Source organism: Dendrobates tinctorius, unplaced genomic scaffold (assembly GCF_039654945.1).
Source record: "Dendrobates tinctorius isolate UK_male_01 unplaced genomic scaffold, ASM3965494v1 ptg000035l, whole genome shotgun sequence".
Classification (NCBI taxonomy): domain Eukaryota; kingdom Metazoa; phylum Chordata; class Amphibia; order Anura; family Dendrobatidae; genus Dendrobates; species Dendrobates tinctorius.
In genome coordinates this window covers 5,799,455-5,825,670 of record NW_027361703.1, presented here as the reverse complement: position 1 = coordinate 5,825,670, position 26,216 = coordinate 5,799,455, and the positions used below count along the sequence as shown (strand labels likewise).

General features: G+C 43.2%; 1 protein-coding gene across 1 annotated transcript in view; it reads right to left on the bottom strand.

Annotated features, from left to right (window-relative positions):
• The window catches only part of ADAMTS20 (ADAM metallopeptidase with thrombospondin type 1 motif 20), a 266,796-nt gene that overhangs the window by 136,880 nt on the left and 103,700 nt on the right, over positions 1–26,216 (bottom strand). The window contains exons 7-8 of the mRNA XM_073573240.1: positions 8,815–8,855; positions 4,198–4,303 (exon numbers count right to left, since the gene is read on the bottom strand). Coding sequence (XP_073429341.1) covers positions 4,198–4,303; positions 8,815–8,855 — 147 coding nt within the window. The remainder of the gene's footprint in view (positions 1–4,197; positions 4,304–8,814; positions 8,856–26,216) is intronic.

Sequence of the window (26,216 nt, the reverse complement as noted above, 5' to 3'; positions counted from 1 at the left end):
CAACAAGTCTATAGAATCATAGAATCATAAAATCGTAGTGTTGTAAGGGACCTCCTGGGCCATCTGGTCCAACCCCCTGCTCAAAGCAGGATTCGCTAAATCATCCCAGACAGATGTCTGTCCAGCTTCTGTTTGAAAACTTATATTGAAGGAGAACTCACCAGCTCTCATGGCAGCCTGTTCCACTCAATGATCACTCTGTCAAAAAGTTTTTTCTAATGTCTAATCTGTGTCTCCTCCCATTCAGTTTCATCCCATTGCTTCTAGTCTTTCCTTGCGCAAATGAGAATAAAGATGATCCTTCTACAATGTGACAGCCCTTGAGATATTTGTAGACAGCTTTTAAGGCTCCTCTCAGTCTTCTCTTCTGCAAGCTAAACATTCCCAAATCCTGCAACCTTTCCTCATAAGACAAGGTTTGCAGACCGGTCACCATTCTGGTCGTTCTTTTCTGAACTTGCTCTAGTTTGTTGATGTCTTTTTTAAAATGTGGCGCCCAAAACTGGACACAGTATTCCAGATGAGGTCTGATCAAAGAGGAGTAGAGGGCAATAGTGACTTCACGTGATCTAGACTGTATGCTTCTGTTAATACATCCTAGAATTGCATTTGGCTTTTTTGCTGCTGCATCACACTATTGACTCATATTCAGTCTGTGATCTACTAGTATACCCAAGTCTTTTTCACATCTGCTGTTGTTTAGCCCTATTCCTCCCATTCTGTATATGCTTTTTTCATTTTTATTGCCCAGATGTAGTACTTTGCATTTTTCCTTGTGAAAAACCATTCTGTTAGTTGCTGCCCACTGCTCCAGTTTATTTATATATTTTTGAATCCTCTCTCTCTTCTCTAGTAATAGCTATCCCTCCTAGCTTTGTGTCATCAGCAAATTTAATCAGTTTACCCTCAATTCCTTCATCTAAATCATTGATAAAGATATTGAACAATACAGGACCCAGGAGAGAGCCCTGTGGTACCCCACTTGGGACATTCTTCCAACTGGATGTGCAGCCATTTACGACCACTCTTTGGATCCGATCACTAAGCCAGTTATGAATCCACCTAACAGTTGCCTTGTCCATTCCATACGTAGTAATTTTTTCAATAAGGATTGTGTGAGATACTTTGTTAAATGCTTTGCTGAAGTCAAGATATACTATATCAACAGCATTTCCCTGATCCACCCAATTAGTGACTCTGTCATAGAAGCAAATTAAGTTAGTCTGACATGACTTATTAGTTACAAACCCATGCTGACTCTGTTTAATCACTTCATTCTTATCCAGGTACTGACATACATATTGTTTAATAATTTGTTCAAAGATCTTTCCTGGTATAGAAGTCAGACTCACCGGCCTATAGTTGCCTGGGTCCACCTTCTTCCACTTTTTGAAGATAGGAACAACATTTGCTCTTCTCCAGTCTTCTGGGACTTCTCCTGTTCTCCACGAATTTTCAAAGATTATGGAGGTTGGTTCAAAAATTTCTTCTGCTATCTCCTTCAGTACTCTGGGGAGTAATTCATCTGGACCTGGAGACTTGAATTCATTTAGGTTAGCTAAGTGTTCCCTCACAAGCTTTCTGTTTATAGATATCCTGGATTCTTCTATTCCCTTAATAGGACAGTGAAGAATAGTTGATGTTACATTTCCTTTCTGAGAGAAAACAAATGCAAAATAGGAATCTAAAGGTTCGGCCTTCTCAACATCCTGTCTTACCATTTCATCATTTTCATCCTATAAAAATCCTATAGCATCTTTGACTTTTCTTTTACTTTTGACATATGCCCAAAATCCTTTCTTATTGCTTTTGATGTCTCTTGAAAGCCTCAATTCATTGTCAGCTTTAGAGAATCTGATTCGTGCCCTGCAGGTTCTGCAGACAGCATTATATTTTTCTTTAGATATGCCTCCCTCTTTCCATTTTATAAACATTTATTTCTTCTTTTTTAGCATGTGCTTAAGTTCTGTGTTCATCCATCCTGGTTTCCTTAAACGCTTCCTATTCTTCCCTCTTTTCGGAATTGTTAACAATTGTGCTTTGAGAATTTCATTTTTCAAGATTTCTCATCCTTCCTGGACATTTTTGTCCTTAAGGATATCCAGCCATTGGATCCCTCCAATTCTTTTTCTGAATCCCTTAAAATCTGCCTTTCTGAAATCTAGCCTTGACGTCTGAGTCTTCACAGGTCTTCCTCTTCTAGTTATCCAAAATTCTAAAATAACATGGTCGCTACCTCCTAGGGTCCCAGCCACTTTTACCTCCTCAACCATTTCCTCCCTATTTATAAGGATTAGATCCAAGGTAGCAGTTCCCTTTGTTTTCTCCCCTACCTTTTTGAAGATAAAGTTGTCAGCAAGAGAGGATAAGAATTTCCTTGACCTGTTAGTTTTGCCTGAGAGAGATTCCCAACAAATGTCTGAATAGTTGAAATCTCCCATGACAACTATGTCATATTTTTTGGAGAACTTGGCCATTGGATGCATAAAGAGTTCATCCATATCTTCAGCTTGCACAGTCGGTCTGTAGTAAATGCCTACAATGGTCCTATGATGAAAGGAACACCATTCCTACTGTAAAGCATGAAGGTGAATCGCTGATGTTTTGGGGAAGTGTGACCTACAAAGGCACAGGAAACTTGGTCAAAGTTGAAGGAAAGATGAATGCAGCACGTTGTCAGCAAACACTGGATGCAAATTTGCACTCATCAGCACGGAAGCTGTGCATGTGAAGTACTTGGACGTTCTAACATGACAACGATCCAAAACACATAGCCAGGTCGACCTGTCATTGGCTACAGCAGAACAAAGTGAAGATTCTGCAGAGGCCATCTTAGTCTTCTGACCTCAATATCATTGATCCAATCTGGGGAGATCTCAAGCACGCAGTTCATGCTAGACAGCTCAGAAATTTACAGGAACTGGAGGCTTCCAGGGTATGTAAACTTTTGAGCACAACTGTATATTGAATTTTGCTCCAATGCTCATAAATATTGTCATGTTGTAATATTGTATGCTTTGTTCTACAATGTATACACCTTTTTCTGCAATGTGTAGTTTCCTTTGTCTAACGCTATATAAAACCCTAGTCTGGGGCCGCCGCTTTCTTGCTTCAGCTACTCTGACTTCTTTATCTGCTCATTTGCACTTCTCTAATAAACCTCAGCCCCTGCTTCAATAAGAATTGTCTAGTGTTTTCTCAGACTTTGTAAAGCTCTCACAGGTTTTCTTACACATACCCAAAGTAAAGAATGGTGGAGGCAACATTATGCTTTGGGGCTGTTTTTCAGCAGCTGGAACTGGCACTTTAGTCATAGTGGAGGAAAATTTGAACAGTCCTTAATATCAGTCAAAACCTCAGGTCTCTGATAAAAAGAGAATTCTACCTTTCAGCATGACAACCACCTTAAGCATGATTCCAAATCAACAATAGAATATCTTTGCAAGAAGATCAAAGTTTTGGAATGGCGCATTAAGAGCTCACACCTGAAAACAACTGAAAACCTGTGGATTGATCTGAAGAGGGCTGTACACAGGAGATGACCTCTCAATTTTACAGATTTGGAGTGCTACTGCAAGGAACAGTGGGCAAGGACTGCATATTCCAAATATGTATGATGATAAACTGTTACTCAAAAATACAGAATGCTGTCAAAAATTTTGAGTACTTCAGCAAAGCATTAGTTTAAGGGTGTGCATATACTGTATAAGTAACCACGTGATTTCAGTCCTGTATTTTTCGTTTTCCACCTGAAAAGATTTAGTTTTGTTATTCAATCAAATTATACAGATTTTGGCTGACATTCAATGTGAGAAAAGTTCTAAAGTGATTTATATCCACTGTTGATATGGCAATGTAATATATTGGAGTGCAAGTATGTACAGTATATGTATAGAGTTTATAGTGCCGATTAGTTAATAAATAAATAACGTGACATCTGAATACCAAATTATATCATTAAAAACAAAGAAAATCTTTTTAAAAAAAAGGCAGTTTTTGCAACTTAGAGGCAGTTTACGAAACCAGGTCTGTAGAGTAGTACTAAATAATGTAACTAAGAAATTTATATTTTCATGCATTTGCACAAAGAAAAAAATCAAAATAATTCACTTAAAAAAAGAGGTAGCATTAGTTGTAAATCGAAAGAGACACATCTTCATAACCGGAAGCTTATAGTAAAAACTAGAAAATGCTTACATATGTCCCAGTTCATGCGCTATTGTGAAAGCGGCGCCTAAACCATTTTCCTCACTTATAGAGCAACTGCGTTGCCAGTCACACATTGTGCCTAGTTCCGCTAATCCTGTGAATGAAAATGAAAACGTACGAGTTACTTATATACCGTAATATATTCAGTGTATTTGCCATACACTAGACCGGTATGCATTTTTATTTTTTCTCTACAGGAAGCTTTAGTCTGTTGTGATGTTTTTTACACAGATGGATACATTAAAGTATATTGCACAGTATATACCCTTTTTTCACAATCTGCTCAATGGATGACTTAAGAGACATGGTGGATTGGGGCTTAAGGAGTAACGTTTCTCCTTGTGGAGAGCGACAAGCCAAGCCTGGCATGTCAGAGTGAGGAGACTTATAAGCCATGTATTCTCCCATGGGAAATTAAATATGCAAATTGTCTCTTCAGAGAGTAAGAGGACTAGAACTAGGACTAGAAAAGTTAATATTGACTCTTTAACAAGTCTTATATAACAGGATACAAGCCAAACCAGAATCTCAATTTAAGGTACTTCTCCTGATTTGACTTTCATCCTAGGTATATTGCAAGCTCATTAAAGAGTCGACATTGACTTCTATGATCGCTGCTTCTATTAGGTGGCGCTAGAGTTCTAGTCCTCTTACTCTCTGAAGAGACAATTTGCAGATATGGTGGACAACATCTTTTAGTACCCTTCTGTTAAAGGGAATCTGTCAGCAGTTTTTTTGCCATTTAATCTTAGAGTAGCATAATATAAGGCAAGTGAGACTATTGGATGCAGCAAATGTAACACAATCAGATTTCTTAGATGCAACTTGAAGAAAGGACAACACTGCAAGGAGTTTGTATGTTCTCCTCGTGTTTGCGTGGGTTTCCTCCGGGTTCTCCGGTTTTCTCCCACACTCCAAAGATATACAGAAAGGGAACTTAGATTGTGAGCCTCATCAGGGACAGTGCCAATAATGTCTGGTAAAGCGTTGTGGAATTAATAGCGCTATATAAATGAGTAAAATAAATGTAAAAAATTGCTTTACTACTGTGGTTCAACAGAAAAATAAAAAAGCAAACTAATGAAAATGGTCTGGACAAAAATGATTGTACCATTAACTAAATATATTTTTTCACAATTTTTTGAGGCAATCATTGCAAACAGAATTTCTGTACCTCTCAATAAGACTTATGCACCAGTCCATGGGTATTTTGGCCCACTCCTTGTGAGCAAACTGCTCCATGCAACTGAGGTGTGAAAGGCGCATTCTCCAGACTGCATGTTTCAGCTCCTTCTATAGATGTTCAATAGGATTCAGATCAGGGTTCATAGAGGCCACTTCAGAAAAGCCCTATGCTTTGCTCTTAGCCAATCTTGGATGTTTTTAGCTGTTTTTTGGGGTATTATCCTGATGGAAAACCAATGATCTACAACTCACACCAAGTTTTCTGACACTGAGCACCATATTTGACTCATTGGACCCTGCAAAGTTTCAAGACACTTGGTGACAAACGCAGCAAAGCAGCCCCAAAACCTAGCTGAGCCTCCTGCATGTTTCACATTAGATACAATGTTCTGTTATTTGTATGCTTCATGAACATATAGCTGATGTGACTTGCCAAAAGTTTCAGTTTTCAGTCATCTGTCCAGAGTACATTCTTCCAGTAGCTTTGTGGCTTGTCAATATGCATTTTGACAAATTTTCATGCTTTTTTATAGTTTGCTTTCAACAGTGGTTTTCTACTTTGTTGTCTTCAGTAAAGTCCACTTTGGCCAAGACAGTGACGGATGGTGTCATCTGACACTGATGTACCTTGGAGTTCACCTCGAATCTCTTTAAACTTAATCTGGGCTCTTTCATTACCATTCGCATTATCCGTCTCTTCAATTTGTCAGCAATTTTCCACTTACGGCCACATCCAGGGAAGGTGGCTACAGTTTCAGATACCTTAAACTTCTGAATAAAATGTGCAACTGTAGTAACAGGGACATCAAGCTATTTGGAGATGATCTAATAGTCTGTATCTTTAACATGTTTGTCTATAATTTTCTTTCTAATCTTCTCAGATAACGATCTACTTAGATTTCTTTGGACTAAAGCGCCCGTTACACATAGTGATATCGCTAGCAATATCGCTGTAACGTCACCGATTTTGTGACGTAGCAGCGATATTGCTAGCGTTATCGCTACATGTGACACCTCCGACCGGCTCCCCCGCTGGTTATCGCTGATCGCGCGAGAAGGTCCTGGACCATTTCTCATCGGGCACTTCCTGCTGGGCTTCCTGTGGCGCCGATGAGCGATGCGTGGACGCGGGCGGGAGGACGTCAGGATCGCCGCATCTGACAGGTATGTAGTGACCCCCGACCCCTGCTATGTCGCTGGTGAGATCTGCCTGCGTGGCAGCTCACTAGCGACCACGTAGCGATGCACCAGCGATCCATATCATTGTCGGGATCGCTGGTGCATCGCTAAGTGTAACGGTACCCTAAGTTCAGTGAGGTACACACCATGATACCAAACAGTAGACTGACTACTTTTCACCCCTGAAATAGGCAGACTGACTGATTACAAGTTTGCAGATATTTTTGATGCCAATTACAGGACAAACCTTAGTTTCACATGTCCCAATTTATTTTCAATCATTTCTAGGGGACTGTAACACTTGCACCCAGACTGGATGACGCGAGCAAGGAATGTGGCCCCACTATGCCACAAACCAGACTACCCTGGAGGGGCGTGACTAAGCAGCTACCTTGGTGTTCACTGGAGCCTCTAGTGGTGATGTCAGGCTTGTGCGGCAGGTAGCTGCCAGGTACCACTCCAGGGCGGTGTCTGGCTGTAACAGTGATCCCACTGGGGGACAGAACACTAATGACAGGTGTGGGAAAGTACAGATGGGCACGACTGGTATTTTGGCGGGCACTACTGGCACTCTGGCAGGCAGGTGGTCACAGCTGGCACTCTGGCAGGTAGATGGACACGACTGGCATGCTGGCAGGCGGGCACTGCTGGCACTCAGGCAGGCAGGCAAGGCTGACACTCAGGCAGGCAGGCGGACACGACTGGCACTCTAGCAGGTAGGCATGACTGGCAGGCAGGAGGGCATGGCTGGCACTCTGGCAGGCAGGAGGGCATGGCTGGCACTCTGGCAGGCAGGCGGGCACGGCTGGCACGGGTAGGATAAGAGAACAGGTAGGAACCAGTTCAGACTGGAGGGACCATAACCATAGGACGCGGGACAGGAGCAGAGCAGAACCGCAAGGTGCGGAATGGGAGCAGAGCAGAACCGCTAGCTGCGGTACGGGAGCAGAGCTACAAGGTGTGGAACAGAAGCGAAGCAGAACCGCAAGGTGCAGAACGGGAGCGGAGCAGAACCTCAAGGTGCAGATCGGGAGGAGAGCAGAGCCGCAGGTTGCGGAGCGGAGAGAAGAGCAGAGCCGCAGAGTGCAAAGCAAAGAGCAGAGCCACAGGGTGCGGATCAAAGAGCAGAGCCGAAGGGTGCAGAGCGAAGAGCAGAACTGCTGGGTGTGGAGCGAAGGGCAGAGCAAAGCCGCAGGGTGCGGAGCGAAGGGCAGAGAAGGAGTAGACACAAGGCTACACACAGCTGAGTAGGGAGGAAACAGACAAGGACAAAAACAGGTACAAGAAACGGACTTGGTACAGACAAGGATGGACACAGGAGCAAGTACTGGACAAAGGATTCAGGCCTGGGCATGCAGCCCCCCAGGGAGGTGGAACACAAGACACACAGAGCACAGAAACAGGTCTGGGTATGCAGCCCCCAGAGAGGCAGAAAACAGGACAGACCTGGCAACTCAGCAGCAAAGTACAGACTGACAGAGTTTGTTGCTCAGGCATCCCCCTATGGCTGGAGATGCCTTAAGTATCCGATACCTGTTGGCAATAGGCTGGGACCAAATTAGGGGTGTGCACTCTGTCTCTATAAGACTTAATCATACAGCCAGGAAGTATGCAGCAAGCAAGAACATGAGGCCCACAGCATGGAGCAGGCAGAGGACAGAACTCACTACATGGCCCGGAGTGCTGAGTAAGATGGGAGATGGGAAGCCATGAAGTGATGCCGGCAGGGATGTTACAGGGTACCATCATTTTTGCCCAGGCCATTTGCATTACTTTGCTGTTGTTTTTTTAATTTTTCTGTTGAACTTGAATTTAAAAACAAAGTATGATTTTCATTAGTTGATACTCAGTAAATTAATTTTGTCAGTTTTAAGTTATTTATTTCAGTGACCATTGTGGGTTTTTCTTACTTTAACAGAAGGGTACCAACAATTTTGTCCATGTCTGAATGCCCTTTTATCTATACAGAAGCATATGTCACAGCCTTTATTGGATGTATAGATGTTGGAATACTTTCCAAATATACCTAAGGATACATAAAAATGAGAACAAGTTTATATATTTACAACCAAAATCAGATCACACCCCATTTAACAAAAGCAGGACCTGAAGGGAAGGTTTCCTGCTTTTCTTCAGTGCTAATTACTCACATGGACCAAACATAGAACATAGTTATGCAAATGATACCTTAAAATGTAAAATGCTACACTATATAATTGAGCACAAAAAAGAATTACTTACCTAAAGTGTCACATTTATTACTGGCTCTGCATATATCTTCTCTAGATAAAAAGAGAGGTAGAAAATAATTTGAATATGCAACAATCATAAGTACGGTACTTATAGTATGTACAATAAAATCTAGCGTTAACATTATATTTCTATTTAAAGTCCAGCAATTTTATGTAAAAGATTACCACCTGTTGATGACTTATAGACCAACCAGGATAGCAGACTATACATGCCCTAACGATAATAAGATGCCATATTTTCCAAACGACATTTACTTTTCTGATTGCTGTCAGTTTACAAACCAAATAGAATAAAAGATTGTTGTAAATGTTAAATTGAATTCACACAGGAACTCCATAGAAGGTCCACACATGATTGATATCAAAAGCACATTTTTTTAATAGTGTTTTATTTTCTCATGGTATTTTATCTTTTCGCGAACATGGGGGCAGTCATAATGCCTGATCTTTGTGAACAGCATATAGTGATATACTTTATTGCAGCCACAAAGACCATTGGGAACAGTAATTGTAGATATGAGTCATTGACCTCTATGGCAGGATGATTTGAGCATGCTCTGTGAACTGTGCAGAAGTCGCAGTGCAGAGAGGAGGATAAAGTGACATTTAAATTAATATCTGCAGTTTTAAGATTGTTTTACTACACTAGTTACATGTGTCTTTAGTGGCATGTGACTAAAGATACATGTAATTGGTAAACTGATGAAACTAACTTCTCCTTATTTTTGTTTGTTATTTAAAATTATACTTGCAGTTTGAAGCTTGTTTTTCTACCCTACCTAGTTACATGTATCTTTAGTGGCATTTTTGGAGACATTGCAATGACAAAGAAAAGATAGAGACCTTTCCCTATCAGATCAGTTGTCGATGGACCGAATCCCCATCTGGATGTGGTACATCGATGACATTTTCTTGATCTGGCAGGGGTCCTCCGAGCAGCTGCATCATTTTTTGGGGTTGCTAAATGCCAATGATAAGAACATCTATGTCACCTATCAAAGTGATATGGTTTGATTTAATTCTGTTGATGTGACTGTATGGAGGGATAATGATGGTATATTACAAAATACCATCTACAGAATGGAGACCTCCACAAACATGTTGCTGCATGCTTCCTCGGCTCATCCGAAATATATGACTAACTCTATCCCCATTGGATAGTTTCTCCGTTTACGGAGGATCTGTTCAGATGATGAAGATTTTGATATACAGGCAAAAGATCTATTTGAAAGATTTTGGGAGAGGGGCTATGGCAGATGCACTCTCAAACGCGCATATCATAGAGCCAAATATTCCACACATCATTCCTTGCTTTATGCACGTAATAATTGGAAATATTCAAACGAAGTGAGATTCATTACGAACTATCAAGTTCAATTCTCACGTATGAAGGAATGTTTGCAGAGAGCATGGCCTACTCTCCAGGCCGACCCTATTCTTAAGCAGTTTATCCCCAAAAAACCAAGTAACGCCATTAGACGATCTAAAAATCTTAGGGATTGTCTCATTCAGAACCACTATCAGGGCAAGTCCAGGTCAGCATATATTGATGGTGTGGGTCCTGGGTGTGGATGTATGCCATGTGGCCGCTGTGTGGCCTGCCCAAACATTGATCGGACTTATAAATTTTTCAATTCATCTGGATCTAGAATTTATGACATTAGGAAACCGATTACTTGCTGTCATGATCTGAGTTTGATCTGACAGATTTAATGTATATAGTGAACTTTTTTTCCTTTGGCTTTGTGCCAAAGTGGGTTGACTGCCCCCGGTGGCCATTAGGGTCATTACACGTGGTGTCGTTCATTCTAAGTTACCCCGGTGGTGGTTAGTGGTATTACACTTTAGTTAAAGTGCACATTTATCATGCAGGTGTGATTGCTGGCTCTGCTATAAAAGAGTCACAGGTGTTGCAATCAGAGTTGGTGATAGTTGTTCATTTGCAACCAACCTTGGTGGAGGAAGGAGCTGGAGAGAGCTCCTTGCAGCACGGTCTGAGCCCTGTTGTAGAATTAGTCAGAGGGGATTTCCTTGCAGCTCTGACAGAGTTTGGTAGCAGCATTTCAGGAGGAGAGCTGCATTCTGGTGGTGGACTCTGTGCTGGAGCATTAGCACAGAGAGAGCTAAGTGTTTCTTTATCCCTGTTTGTGACTTTCCTTATGTGTGTTCTAGTACAGTGGTGGGATTAGTTTCCGCACCGACCAATTCTCTAGTGAGGGACCAGGTGCAGCGTGAGTCAGGGTTTCTAGGTTCCCGATCGGCGCCCGGTGCGGAACCAGCATAGGGACTGTTGAGGAGTGCAGGGTCACTGGCTCAGGGGAGTGCAGGAGGTCTCCACGTCCCCATTCCCTAGTACAGGGCCCACCACTGTAATTGTTCCCTGTGTTTACCCTTATTATTTAAATTCACCAGCTGGAGGCGGGGTATCCAGTTTTACATGTACTTCTTAAATTCGCCAGCTGGAGGCGGTGTATCTGGCTGCACGTTCCATTATTATATAAATTTGCCTAGCTGGAGGCGGTGTATCCAGGGTCACGTGTGCCATAAATGCACCCTGCTGGAGGCGCTGTGTCCAGTCACACGTTGATCGTTACATTTGCACTACCAAAAACATAATTTACTTTGCCGTCTGTCCTTGCAATTTAATCTACAGGTATGTAGGTTTGACCACAAGGCAATTCAAAGTGCGTGTTCGCGAACATGTGCTTGGGATTGAGGCACCCGTGGGCCACACTCAGGACTAGTGTTGAGCGATACCATCCGATATTGAAAAATATCGGATCGGATTTGATCGGCCGATATCCAAAAAGTATCGGGTATCGCCGATTCCGATCCCAGAAGTCCCATTCAAGTCAATGGGACAGAAATATCGGAATTAAAAAAAAAAACCCTTTCTTTCCTTGTAGGTTAATTCTACATGAAGAAAAAAAACTAATAATAATGTAGAATGTATTGGGGGAGGTGGAGGAGACATTAAAGCCATAGAGGTTTAGCCCAATCAAATGGAATAGCAGGAATTAATTTTTTTTTAAAGAAGTTCGGAGTTACAAAGATATTGACTATGTTAACCTCTTTTATATTTTGTCAGATATGTATGTTTCACTACTTCCATGCTCTTCACCTTCTTTTTTACTTCTCCCACACTTTCTCCTTCATGATCCTCAGCAGCAGCAGCATCTTTTCATCAACTTCTTCTTCACCTTATTCATCTTCTTCTTCTTCACCTTCTTCCTATTCTTTTTTTTTACATTACATTACATGAATCAAATCAAACTGGCTCATAGCATTATGGGAACTTCCGATTCCGGTATTCGATATGCTAAAAGTATCGGAACTCAGTATCAGAATTCCGATACAGTGAATATCGGCCGATACCCGATACTTGCGGTATCGGAATGCTCAACACTACTCAGGACCCTTCCACGCTATTTCAAACAACATCACAATTGTGATGGTTCCCGCATTAGGTTTCGGGGAATAGATGAAATTGATCCTGGTATTCGCGGTGGGAAAATCAGTTCCAGATTGATCCAACGTGAAACCAGGTGGATCTGGGCTCTAGATACAGTTCAACCAAAAGGCCTAAACGAGAATATCAGTTTTGTCCCATTGATAAAACATGGTATTACTGTGCTTTTGTTGTTGGTTTTATTTTTTCATTTTTTCTTTTCAATTATTTATTTTTTATTAGCCTCATCCACATATGGTCGTCCTTGTTATGTGTGTCATATGATATGTCCATCAATTTTCTGATGCTGCATGATCTCTGGTTCTTCTGATGTAAAGAGGATTGAATAATTGAAAAGCTATCACAAGACAAGCAAGATATACCGTACATATATTATCATTTGTTATGTATAACCATGTGTATTTACTAATATCTCTATAGAATCCTGTCTTGTATTGGTAGTATATATTTGACAACATGCTAATTGTGTGCCATTTTTACTTTTATTACATTAATATATATATACTTTTTTTTTTTCATGAATTGTGGCACTATTTCCTTTTTTTTCCCCTCCTTTTTCCCAGCATTCATGAGCTTGAGCCGTATATTGTGTAGCATATTGATTATATTACAAGATGTGATACATCTGAATTTTTGTAATTTCCTTATAATGGACATTTGTTATGCCTTCTCCCTCATCAACCCTAGTACGCGTGTGCGTCACGATCCCGGTTCATGCGCCCCCTCTCGGCGTCTCCTGTTGCCACAGTGACGGTCACATGACTTGACGTCACGTGTCGCCAACGCTAGCGCCCGTCCTGCTATCCTGTCTGCGCACGCGTCGCACATTAGGGTTGTAGCGTCTGGGCCCTACAACTATGCATAACGCCGCATTCTGCCATATGATTGGCCGTTTGGTTACCCTGACGCTTATTTCCCTAATTGAAGGCAGCGACTGCCATTGGATGATGGGGCTTTTTAAACCAGCCCCTTCCTTTCATTGTTACGCTCCTTGAGAAAGGCTTATACCACCGAAACGCGCATCGGGGTGGACGCTCTTGGATCAGCTCCTGCTCCAGTTAATACACTAGGTAATATGCTGACCTACACTACCACTTTGGGTGAAGTGGCTCTAATACTGTTATAACAGGCCATTTTTGGGAATGTGCAATATTTTTTGATTATGTATCTGCTTCATGTGGTTCTATTATTCTTTTCTGACAACGCGCCACTTTTTAGCAGTGCACTATTTTTGCTATTGTCTCTTTATAACTATTCCCTTGGCTACCACATAAATAATGTATTGACCCTATTGGGCGTCCTCTTGCACATGTGCCAGTAGGTGTAACTCCTGTTCTCCGTGTATTTAAATAAATACTATATTTGCATATTTTCTAGCCATTTCTGGGATTTCTTTAGCGCTCTTTTTTGCATGTGTTGAGATATATGAGGGTGACTGTCTTCAAAAACTATGCCACAATGAGGTAGTATACTAATATTCTCCAATGAGAGAAAGCATGTAAATGTTTCATTAGTGATGAGCGAGTATACTCGTTGCTCGGGTTTTCCGAGCATGCTCGGGTGTCCTCCGAGTATTTTGGCGTGCTGAGAGATTTAGTTTTTTGTCGACGCAGCTGCATGATTTGAGGCTGATAGACAGCCTGAATACAAGTGGGGATTCTATAACAAACTGGCAATTCCCACATGTATTCAGGCTGTCTAGCAGCCGCAAATCATGCAGCTGCGTTGACAAAAACTAAATCTCTGAGCACACCAAAATACTCGAAGGACACTCGAGCATGCTCGGGAAAATCCGGGCAACGAGTATACCCGCTCATCACTATGTATCATACAATGGGGAATTTATCCCCATTTCAGTCTGTAAGGGTGAAGGCCTTTTTTCAAAGAAGAGTGTCGTACTCGGTGGCTCTTGCAGTTAAGGGGACAGGCCACAGATTGCACTGCCGTAGCTAGTGAGTCTTAAGATGGTCAAAATGTATCAAACCTAAAAACAATTTTTTATAAATAAGGCACATTTTAAGACTCATCTAGCCTGAATTTACGCTGTCTTGATTAGACAGTGTTACACTATGTTTTAGTAGATCAGCACCAGTGTAGGTCCCCCTTTATATTCACAAGAAGTATCTTACCCGCAACTGGGACCCTCACAGATCACTTAGGAAAGGAGAGCATGAATGAATGAAATATGACAGCATATTAGTCCTAACTAGTCATTAGATTATGGTATTGCACATTGATATGTCATCATTGGTTACATACATACATTCGTGAGAAAAACTAAGTACACTGTCTTTGAATTCTATGGCATTATGGATCATAATAAAAAAAGTCTGGTCCTTAAAAGGTCTTAAAATTAGGTAACTACATTCTCAGGTGTACAATATATGACAAATTATACCATGTCATTATTTATTTAACAATACTTTAGCTAAAGTAATGCAAAAGCAGAGTGTTAAAAGGAATTAAGAGGATAAGAAGCAGCCATGGGCTGTTAATCAAATACTCTTGATTAATTGTTGATTAGCAAGCATGACCATCTCTGTAAGGCCAGGATCACACAACCGTGTGTAATGCGAGACACTCGCACGAGTCTCTCACATCAACACCCGGCTCTGCCCCCGGCACTCAGGACCGGAACTGCGGCTGGATAGAAATACATGCAGCCGCAGCTCCAGTCCTGAGTGCCGGCGGCAGAGCCAGGTGTTGATGCGAGAGACTCGTGCGAGTTTCTCACATCACACACGGTAGTGTGATCCCGGCCTAAGGCTGGAATCACAATAGTGTATAGCATACGATGAAAGAGAATTGGGTGCAATATGCTAATGACACTCGACCACTTCCCTGTTACCGTGTGCCGAGTGTCAATGCTCTGTGCTCCGATCCTCTCACATCAGAGTATAGCAGCCCAGAAGCGGGAGAGACGGAGAACGTAATTTCTCCATCTCCTCCATTGCCTGTTTCGGCGTATATCGGACTGCACTGGGATGACATCCAAGTGCAGTCCGATGTTTCACACACCCCTAGACTTTTATCAGTGCGAGTGAGCCGAGTCTCACAACTACTCACGGCATGCTGCAATCCATTTCTCAAGCCAAATTGATGTAAGAAAACATTGGCTGATCTGCAATGCCCCACAGTATAACATTGGGAAGGTTGCCATCAGATAAAACATCAGATAGCACTCGGCCGTGTTATACGTTCATGTGAGCGAGGTATAAAGTAGACAATTCAGCAGTTTGCTAGATTCAGGCCTATGTTACTAAAATATCAAGGAGTAATCAGAGAATCAAATGCTTCTGTCCATCTGGGAAGGCAATTTGGAGTTCATCATTCTACAGTGATGAAAATTATTCACAAACATTTAAACAGTTGTAAATCTTTCTACAGGTATATGTGGTAGCAAATTAAACCAAAGGTTAAACTAAGCAATGCTCAGGGCTACTGCAAACAACTGCACAGCTACAGCTCAGACTCTAAGGGTATGTTTCCACTCTGCGTAGTAGCAGCGCTTTGGACGCAGCGGAAAGTCCGCTCGTCCCAAAGCGCTGCCCCCTTTTTTACGTGCGGTGATAACGCATGTGTTCATTGAATACATGTGGAGCCACCGCATCCTATCCATAGACTGGGCTATTTATCTGACGGAGACGGACCGTCTCCACAAGATAGACATGCTGCAGTCTATAAAGACGCGCCGCATGTCCAGTTCGTGGGTGTGTCACCCGGGTCTTTGTACGCATAGTGGACAAGGGATTTCATAAAATCCCCTCCACTATGCTGTAACATCTGGACGCTGCAGATTAAACGCTGTGGCTGTACGCAACGTTCAATCCACAGCAAATCCGGATGTATTATGCCAAGTGGAAACATATCCTATGGCTATGTGCGCAAATTGCGGATTTGCTTGCAGAAATTTCTGCACGGATTGTGCATCTCTTGGCAGAAAACGCAGTGAAAAATCCATGCGTTTTTTATGCGCTTTTGTTGCGGATTTTAATGCGGATTTGTATGCGTTTTTGTAAATAAAGATAAACTATTTTAAAAAAAAGAATTGTGATGTAATTTCCTTGTCCAACCTCTTCTTTTTCATTCTCCATTGAAGACCATAATATCATTACATACCATGTTCAAATATATATCTAATATATAAAGCTCAAGTGTGTGTGTGTGTGTGTGTGTGTGTGTGTGTGTGTGTGTGTGTGTGTGTGTGTGTGCGTGCGTGCGTGCGTGTGTGTATGTATGTATGTATGTATGTATGTACAGTACGTATGTCCGGGACTGGCATCCGCACCGTCGCAGCTACAGCCACAAAATTTGGCACAGTCACACGTCTGGACCCCGAGAGCGTCATAGGCTATGTTGTGAGGCGAAATTTCAACCCCGCGCGTTCCAATTCACCAAACAATTTTGCCCCTATCTACATAATGGTGAAAAAGTGTGTGTGTATCAAGCCCCGCCCCTCATTATGATGTCATAATGGTTGCCATGGCGACGCTGATGTCATCATAGGTTGCAAGCCCCGCCGCTCATTATGATGTCATAATGGTTGACTATGGGATGGAGGATGTGTGATGGGTATATGGGCACTGGACTATGGAATGGAGGATATGTATGACGGATATATGGGCACAGGACTATGGGATGGCGGATATGTATGATGGGTATATGGGCATGGGACTGTGGGATGGAGGATGTGTGATGGGTATATGGGCACGGGCCTATGGGATCGTGGATATGTATGATCGGTATATGGGCATGGGACTATGGGATGGAGGATAATTATAATTTGCTATAACTAACCACAGTTAGTTACTATGCCCGGGCAGCGCCGGGCTCTTCACCTAGTATATATCTAATACATAAAGCTCAAAGTGTGTATGTATGTATGTGTGTGTGTGTGTGTGTGTGTGTCCGGGATAGGCATCCGCACCGTCGCAGCTACAGCCATAAAATTTGGCACAGTCACACGTCTGGACCCCGAGAGCGTCCTAAGCTATGTTGTGAGGCTAAATTTCAACCACGTGCGTTCCAATTCACCAAACAATTTTGGCCCTATCTACATACTGGGGAAAAAGTGTGTGCGTATCAAGCCCCGCCCCTCATTATGATGTCACAATGGTTGCCATGGCGACGCTGATGTCATCAAGCCCCGCCGCTCGTTATGATGTCATAATGGTTGACTATGGGATGGAGGATGTGTGATGGGTATATGGGCACTGGACTGTGGGATGGAGGATATGTATGACAGGTATATGGGCACGGGACTATGGGATGGAGGATGTGTGATGGGTATATGGGCACTGGACTATGGGATGGAGGATATGTATGACAGGTATATGGGCACGGGACTATGGGATGGAGAATATGTATGACGGGTATATGGGCATGGGACTATGGGATGGAGGATGTGTGATGGGTATATGGGCACTGGACTATGGGATGGAGGATATGTATGACGGGTATATGGGCATGGGACTATGGGATGGCGGATATGTATGATGGGTATATGGGCACGGGACTATGGGATGGAGGATATGTATGATGGGTATATGGGCATGGGACTATGAGATGAAGGATGTGTGATGGGTATATGGGCACTCGACTATGGGATGGCGAATATGTATGATGGGTATATGGGCACGGGCGTATGGGATGGAGAATATGTATGATGGGTATATGGGCACTGGACTATGGGATGGAGGATGTGTGATGGGTATATGGGCACTCGACTATGGGATGGAGGATATGTATGATGGGTATATGGGGACGGGCCTATGGGATGGAGGATAATTTGCTATAACTAACCACAGTTAGTTACTATGCCCGGGCAGCGCCGGGCTCTTCAGCTAGTATATATATAAATATATATAGAAATCAAGGCAGAAAAATCCAGCAAGCGGAAACTTCAGGTGGTATAATAAAATCCAAGAATTTTTATTGCAGATCATTTAAAAAATCCAGAGTTCAGTAACAAGATGCAGACATAATGCTGAACAGACTACGCGTTTCGGCGGTAACAACTGCCGCCTTCTTCACGGTCTCAAACTGCATCTGGAATACTCCAACATTCTTAAGTAGAAAAAACATTTCTTAACCTCATAATCAAGAAGTAGTAACAGGTGTGGATAACATCCTTCAATGTTAACTCTATAGCTTCCGGAAACAAGTAGAGAAAAAAAAGCATCAGTGTAAACAGTACCTGCGCTAACAAAGTTTTCTGACCAGGATAAAGAAATCATTAAAAACACACATTATTACATTAATACAATAGGGTTTTCATGACTTCTTTTAAAGAACAAATGTCCTTGAATGACCTTAGACAATTGGAGAGTGAAACTAATGTGTCTGATTATGTTAATCTTAATGACACTTTTGACATGTGTTTTTCTGATTATTACCGTGTGAAATCGAGACCAGCTGCACTGGATTTTTTTCAGGAGGCTATAGAAAATGACTTAATAAATCTTAGTAAAAATCTGGAAAAAAACAGTCATGGTTTTAATCTTAGCCTTTCTGAACAGAAATCCATTGCTGAGCTTCAAGACAACTCTGACCTCCTTATTCTGCAAGCAGATAAAGGAGGCGCTGCTGTGACTATGAATGCCGGTTTTTACAAGAAACTCAACCTGCAGGATTTGGAGGATATAAGTACTTATATTGGGTTGAGACAGGATCCTACATCAGATTTCAATAAAAAAATGAATGTCTTGTTACATGAAAGGCTAGGAACGAGTGCCATTACAAACAAAATTATGAAGTATCTGTATGTAGAGAATCCCATTATTCCAGTTTATCACTCACTTCTTAAGGTTCATAAGAAAATTTTTCCTCCACCCATGAGACCTATAGTCTCTGGTATAGGTTCCTTTAGTGAAAGGCTTGGAGAATGGGTGGATCATTTTTTGAAACCTCTAGTCCCATTGACACCTAGTTTTCTTGGGGATTCCAGGGATGTTGTTGGAGTCTTGGAGAAAATACAGTGGCAGAATAATTATGTTTGGTTGCTATGTGATGTGGTGGGACTTTATCCCTCTATCCCACATCACATAGCATTGAGATGCATTAGGTACTATTTACATCGGTACAGTTCATATGATATAAACATTCAAAATTTTATTATTTCTGCAACTGAGTTTCTCCTTGTGTAGGGTTGAGCAGGTTTGCAGGATGCAGTGACGAGACACTAGACGAATGGTGGTTTTCGAAATCACTTTTATATACTTTAGCCGATGGGCTTGGATGAACAGAACAAGAATAAAGAACAACACAAACAGTCCGCGCAGGGACTCAACAATCTTAACCAAGTATAGTATCACTTAGCCTTCCAGGGACTGCTGGTTTCGGTAGCGTGGCCGCGTTGAGGTCGCTGAGGCGGCTGTCCTGAGGAAAGTGATGTCGGTGGGGGCAACAGGCCCTGAGGAAAATAATACCGCTGGGGCGCAACAAGCCCTGTAGAAAACGAGGACGTTGGGGCACAACAGGCCCTGAAGGAAACTAGGACGTTGGGGCGCAACAGGCCCTGAAGGAAACGCTGCTGCTGGGGCGCAACAGGCCCTGAAGAAAACACTGCCGCTGGGGCGCAACAGGCCCTGAATGAAACGAGGACGTTGGGGCGCAACAGGCCCTGAAGGTAACGCTGCCGCTGGGGCGCAACAGGCCCTGAAGGAAGCGCTGCCGCTGGGGCGCAACAGGCCCTGAAGGAAACGCTGCTGCTGGGGTGCAACAGGCCCTGAAGAAAGCAATGCCGTTGGGGCTCAACAGGCCCTGAAGAAAGTGATGGAGGTGGCGTGCAGTGATGACGCAGTTCCCCAGAAGGCCTGTAGCCGTCCTTTACCAAGGAGTCTCTTCCTAAGCCAGGGTAGCGAGCCTTTTATCCCGCCTGTGACAAAGTGGTGTATCTTGAGGCCGATGATGGCCGGGTCGGCGTGATGGGGGAAGGCTGGGGGGGGAAGGGCCCAGGTCTCTGTGGCCTAGTTACCGGTACTCACGGCCACAACCTGAGGTATAGTTCCTCTCTCTCCAAGGCGGGGGTTAGCGGGGATAATTCTCTCAGAACGGGAGCGGGGAGCAGTCTCTGGGCACAGTCTCTCTAGTCAGTAAATCACCCGCTTTCTCCTCGCAGGCTCCTCTCGGTGCCCCTGCAAGTCACCCTGCGTCCTGCCTTCACTCCCTCTCTTCCCCAACTGCCACTTCAGCGCGTCCCCTGCTCCTTTTACCCTAGCCCCACCCCCTGTTGCCCTGACAACCTCAGTCGCATGTCTCCCTTTGTAATCCCCCTGTTGTGCTTCCTTCAATAACTCTGATGGCGGTCCCCTTGGTTCCGGCCCAAACACTATATGGGGGTCCTCCTCCCCACACTTGAACACAACTATTTTTCATTTAACAATAGATTTTTCTTACAAACACAGGGTGTTAGCATGGGAGCACGCTTTTCCCCGTCCCTTGCTAATATAGTCATGGCTACATGGGAGGAAAATGTCATTTTTTGTGATGATAACCCTTATAAAGATGGTATTGTCTGACTAGGAAGATATATTGATGATTTGGTGTTTATTTGGGATAAAAATGTTTTGGGAGATACTTTTATTAGTGATTTTTTCAACTATCTAGATACCAATGACTACAATCTTAAATTTACCAGCTCAGTACATAATTTTTTGGCCAGTTTTCTGGACTTGACTCTAACAGGTGATTTGATCACACATCAGATTAATATTTCGCCATGCAGAAAAAATACGTATTGTAATAGTATTCTAACGGCTAATTCCAATCATCCCAAACATACTATTAAAAACATATTCCTCTTGGTGAATTGATTCGGCTAAAAAGAAATAGCACACAAGAATCCATCTATAAAAAAGAAGCGGATTTAGCCTGCACCAGATAAAGTGAACGAGGTTATCCCAGTTATTATCTGGAAAGAGTAAAAAAAACTCGTAGATAATATGGATAAAGCCCATTTGTTGTACTCTAAAAATAAAAAGACAAAATGAAATAATATCTGTAAGGTTATGTGCCCACGTAGCGTTTTAAAGCGCTCACTAAAAAACGGACTCCTTCCCAGAAATCGCGCGTTTTTTTCCGCGCGATTTCACCGCGATTTTACCGCGATTGTGATCGCGATTTTGCCGCGATTTTCGCGTGCGATATTCAAGCACTTTCCAAGCGATTTGAAGCATCGCTTGGAAAGTGATTGACAGGTTGGTCACACTCGTCAAACAGTGTTTGACAAGTGTGACCAGGTTTTTACTATTGAGACTGCCTATGCGGCATCAATAGTAAAAGATAGAATGTTAAAATGCTAAAAAAAAATTAAAAAAATCGGGGTATATTTACCTTCCGGCGCCCCGCGCTGCCATCCCGGGCCTCAGCGTTCCCAGTAATGCCTTGCGAGACCTGTGATGACGTAGTCTCGCGTTTCTATAGCGATCTCACGAAACCGCTAGAGTCACGCGAGACTACGTCATTACAGGGCCTTGCCGCAAGGCATTACTGGGAACGCTAGGCCGGGAATGCAGCGCGGGACATCGGAAGGTAAATATACCCCGATTTTTTATTTTGTATTCTTTTTTTTACAGGGGTATGGTACCCAGGGCCTGGAGGACAGTCTCCTCTCCTCCACACCGTGGGTACCAACCGCACGAGACGCTTAACTTCCCGCATGGTGGGCATAGCCATATGCGGGAAGTAAGCGATTCTCATGCATTCCTATGGGTGCGGAATCGCAGCAATTCTTTGCGATTCCGCACAAAAGAATGAGCATGCTGCGATTTTTTCCGCGATGCGATTCCGCCGCGGAAAAAAGTGCAGCATTAGCACAGCATGTGCGGAATGCCATAAGAATGCATGGGGGGCGTTCTGTACACGATTTTTAAACGTTTTCGCAGCGTTTTCGCGCCGAAAATCGCGGCAAAAACGCTTAAAAATCGCTACGTGGGCTCACAGCCTTATGGTTCAAATAAAGTTACTTTTACTACATCTTTTAGTCCCCAGTATCATAATATTGTTGCGATTATTAAGAAATATCTGCCCATTCTGTGTCAAGATAAAATCTTAATAACACTGGTAGATAGTGAATCTATTTTGTTTGTTGCAAAACTTGCCCCCACTCTAAAGGTACTGTCACACTTAGCAATGTACCAGCGATCCCGACCAGCGATATGACACGGTCAGGATCGCTGGTGCATCGCTAAGTGGTCGCTAGTGAGCTGCCACACAGGCAGATCTCACCAGCGACATCGCTGGGGACGGGGGTCGCTACTTACCTGTCACATCAGGCGATCCTGCGTCCTCCCGCCCGGCTCCACGCGTCGCTCGTCGTCACAGCAGGAAGCGCCGCAGGAAGCTGACGACGAGAAACGGTCCAGGACGTTCTCGCGCGATCAGCGATAACCAGCGGGGGAGCGCGTCGTAGGTAAGTATCAGACACAGCGATATCGCTAGCAATATCGCTATAACGTCACTAGTTATAGCGATATTGCTAGCGATATCTCTTAGTGGGACATGCCCTTAAGTTCACTTTTATCTTCTAGCCTTTTCAGGGATCCCTTGTCTCTTAACTCACAGGATACCAACTGGTTAAAAACCAAAGGTTTCTATGGGTGTGAAGCTAATGTGTGCAAATGTTGCAAGCATGCCAAAAAATCTAAAACATTTATGTCTATGCACAATAATAAGAATTTTGATATTGTTTCATATATTAATTGTAATACCTCCAATGTTATCTATTTAACTAATTGTGAAATTTGCAACAAACAGTATGTTGGTTGCACTATGAATACTTTAAAAAAAAGGATCAGAAAATATCTTTCTGATACAGTTAATTTGCCACCAGCAGGAGCCTCTGTAGTTTCCCGACATTTTTCACAAATACATGGGGTGATGCCAAGGGTTTATCTTTTATAGGCATTGAACAGGTTAAAAAAACAGAAAGGGGGGGAATTATCACAAAAAAATTCTTGCAAGAGAAAGCAAATGGATGTTTCTTTTAGATACAAGGTTACCGCATGGATTCAATAATAGAAAGGATCTAGCAATACATTATAAATAATTTCTGATATCATGTTTTTCCAAGTAGCGCTATTATATCTCAGTCATAATGTTTTCATTATATAACACCGTTGCATTAATGTAATAATGTGTGTTTTTAATGATTTCTTTATCCTGGTCAGATAACTTTGTTAGTGCAGGTACTGTTCACACTGATGCTTTTTTTCTCTACTTGTTTCCGGAAGCTATAGAGATAACATTGAAGGATGTTATCTACACCTGTTACTACTTCTTGATTATGAGGTTAAGAAATGTTTTTTCTACTTAAGAATGCTGGAGTATTCCAGAAGCAGTTTGAGACCATGAAGAAGGTGGCAGTTGTTACCGCCGAAACGCGTAGTCTGTTCAGCATTATGTCTGCATCTTGTTACTGAACTCTGGATTTTTTAAATGATCTGCAATAAAAATTCTTGGATTTTATTATACCACCTGAAGTTTCCACTTGCTGGACTTTTCTGCCTTGATTTCTACATTGTTGGACTTGTTCCCAGTCTTGGTCCGTGCAACACAGAGGAAACAGGTATTTACCATCCAGAGTTTGGAGTTTAGCTGGTCTATGTGTTGTTTTGATATAAATATATATGTGTGTGTGTGTGTGTGTGTGTGTGTGTGTGTGTCTAATACCAAGCCTGAGGTTTAGTAATGAACAGGTATCAGCCAGATACCCTCATTAATAAAACAGTACATAAAGAGTTAGACACACACACACAAACACGAAATCTGTGAGACGCAATATCCGCTTATTTAAAAAAAAATTGCGTGAGCTCCCGCATAATTTTCATAACCAGCAACAGAGAGAGGAGGCTTGGTCAGTCAAGGGTGATACATGGAGAAGGGGCTCAGTAAGTCCGGGGAGATGCAGGGAGAAGGGGCTCAGTCAGACCAGGGTGATACAGGGAGAATGAGCTCAGTCAGTCTGGGTAATATAGTGGGAGGGGGCTCAGTCAGGGGTTATACATGAAGAATCAATCAGTCAGAGTGATACAGGGAGAGGGACGCAGTCAGTCAAGGGTGATACAGGAGGAGGGGTCTCAGTCAAGGGTGATGCAGCGGGAGGGGGGGAAGGAGTTCAGTCAGTCAGGGTAATCTAGGGAGAAGGGGCTCAGTCAGTCAGGGATGATACAGGAAAAGGAGGTTCTATCAGTCCGGGGTGAAACAGACGGAGGGGGCTCAGTCAGTCTGGGAGTGATACACGAAGAAAGGGCTCTGTCAGACCGAGGTGATACAGGGGGTGCTCAGTCAGTCATGGGAGTTATAAGGAGAAAGTAGCTCAGTCAGTCAGGTGTGATGCACAGGGAGGGGGCTCAGTTAGTCAGGGATGATAAAGGGGAGGGGCCTTTGTCAGTCAGGGTAATACAGGGAAAGGTGGCTCCATCAGTCAGGGGTGATACGGTGGAGGGGGTTCAGTCAGTCAGGGGTGATACAGGGGGGAGGTCTCTCAGTCAGGGATGATATGGGGTGACGGCGTTCAGTCAGTCTGGGGTGATACATGGAAGGAGCTCATTCAGGGGAAGGGGGCACAGTCAGTCGAAGGTGATGCAGGTGAGAGGGCTCAGACAGATGGTCGGTATGATACAGGGAGAGAGGGCTCAGTCAGTCTGGGGTGATACAGGGGGAGGGGGCTCTGTCAGTCCAGTGTGATACATGGAAAAAGGGCTTCAGTCAGGGGTGATATAGGGATAAGGGTCTCAGTTAGTCAGGAGTGATACATGGAGGAGAGGCTCAGTCAGTCAGGGGTGTAAGGAAAAATTAGGGAATGGGGTCCTCATTCATCCCTAAGTGACTTAGCCCCTTCTTCTCTATCACCAATGACTAAAAGCCCCCCATTTACACTCACTGTTAGGTTTTGCAAGGGGGCCCTCAGTTACTGGTGATGCATAATACTGACTTACATTGATGGTGGGAGGAAAAAATCTGTTTACCTATGCTCCGTAAACTGTGCCTGTGATGGTGCAGGGGAGAGGAGCATGAGCTTTATGAATCACAGCACTTGTCGTTACTTGAACTGTGCTGTGGGGAGAAGAGCTGCAGCAAATCAGTGTTAGCCTTATCAACAGCAGCACCTCTCTCCCAGCTTGTTCAATGCACGGAGGAGCTTTGATAAGAAACTATCAGGATGGAACAGTGTTCTGTTCCTTACAAATAATCTCCAGTATGCAGCAGACAAGCATGTCACCAGTGTCTAACGCAGGGAAGAGTAATTGTTGTGAGTTCATTTTCCCCTTCACCATTGAGGTCTGATGAACTCACTCTTCTGGTGAAGGAAGGTAGTGAAGCTGATTACCAAGCACCTGAGCAGGATGATGATGACTGGGTGACGGGAATTGCTGACTGGATATAAGGCAGCCGACGCCCTTCTGCCTTGCTGGTGATTTCTCTGAGGGATTCTAGGAGACCAGTCTGATTCCTGCTCCTCAAAAGCTAAGTTTTCTGCTCTGCTTTTTGCATTTGTGTTTTGGTTTTGTTTTGCCTTGTTTTTCTGGATTTCTGCCATTCCCTGCTGGGGTGAGCTGAATTCCTTTTTGCTCTGTCTGCAGAAAATACCTGAGTACTGATATAGTCTTTTTGAAGCCTAGCGTCTTCAGGGCTTTTTTCCCCATCAGTCTGTTGGCTCTTGTTTTGATAGGGTTTTGGCGGATTGCAGACAGCAGCTTTTCTATCCTGTCCTATTTAGTTAGCTTGGGCCCCATCATTTGCTCTGCCTATCTTTCTATCTGTGTTAGTGTTTTTTCATCTTGCTTCACCGTCATTATATGTTGGTGCTGCCTATTGCTTTGGGGTCTGCTCTGGGGCAGTTTAGATTTCCCTTTCTGCCTTTAGGCTATTTCGTTCTCCGGCTGTGATCTAGGGGTCTAGGGCACCGTAGGAACCCCCCA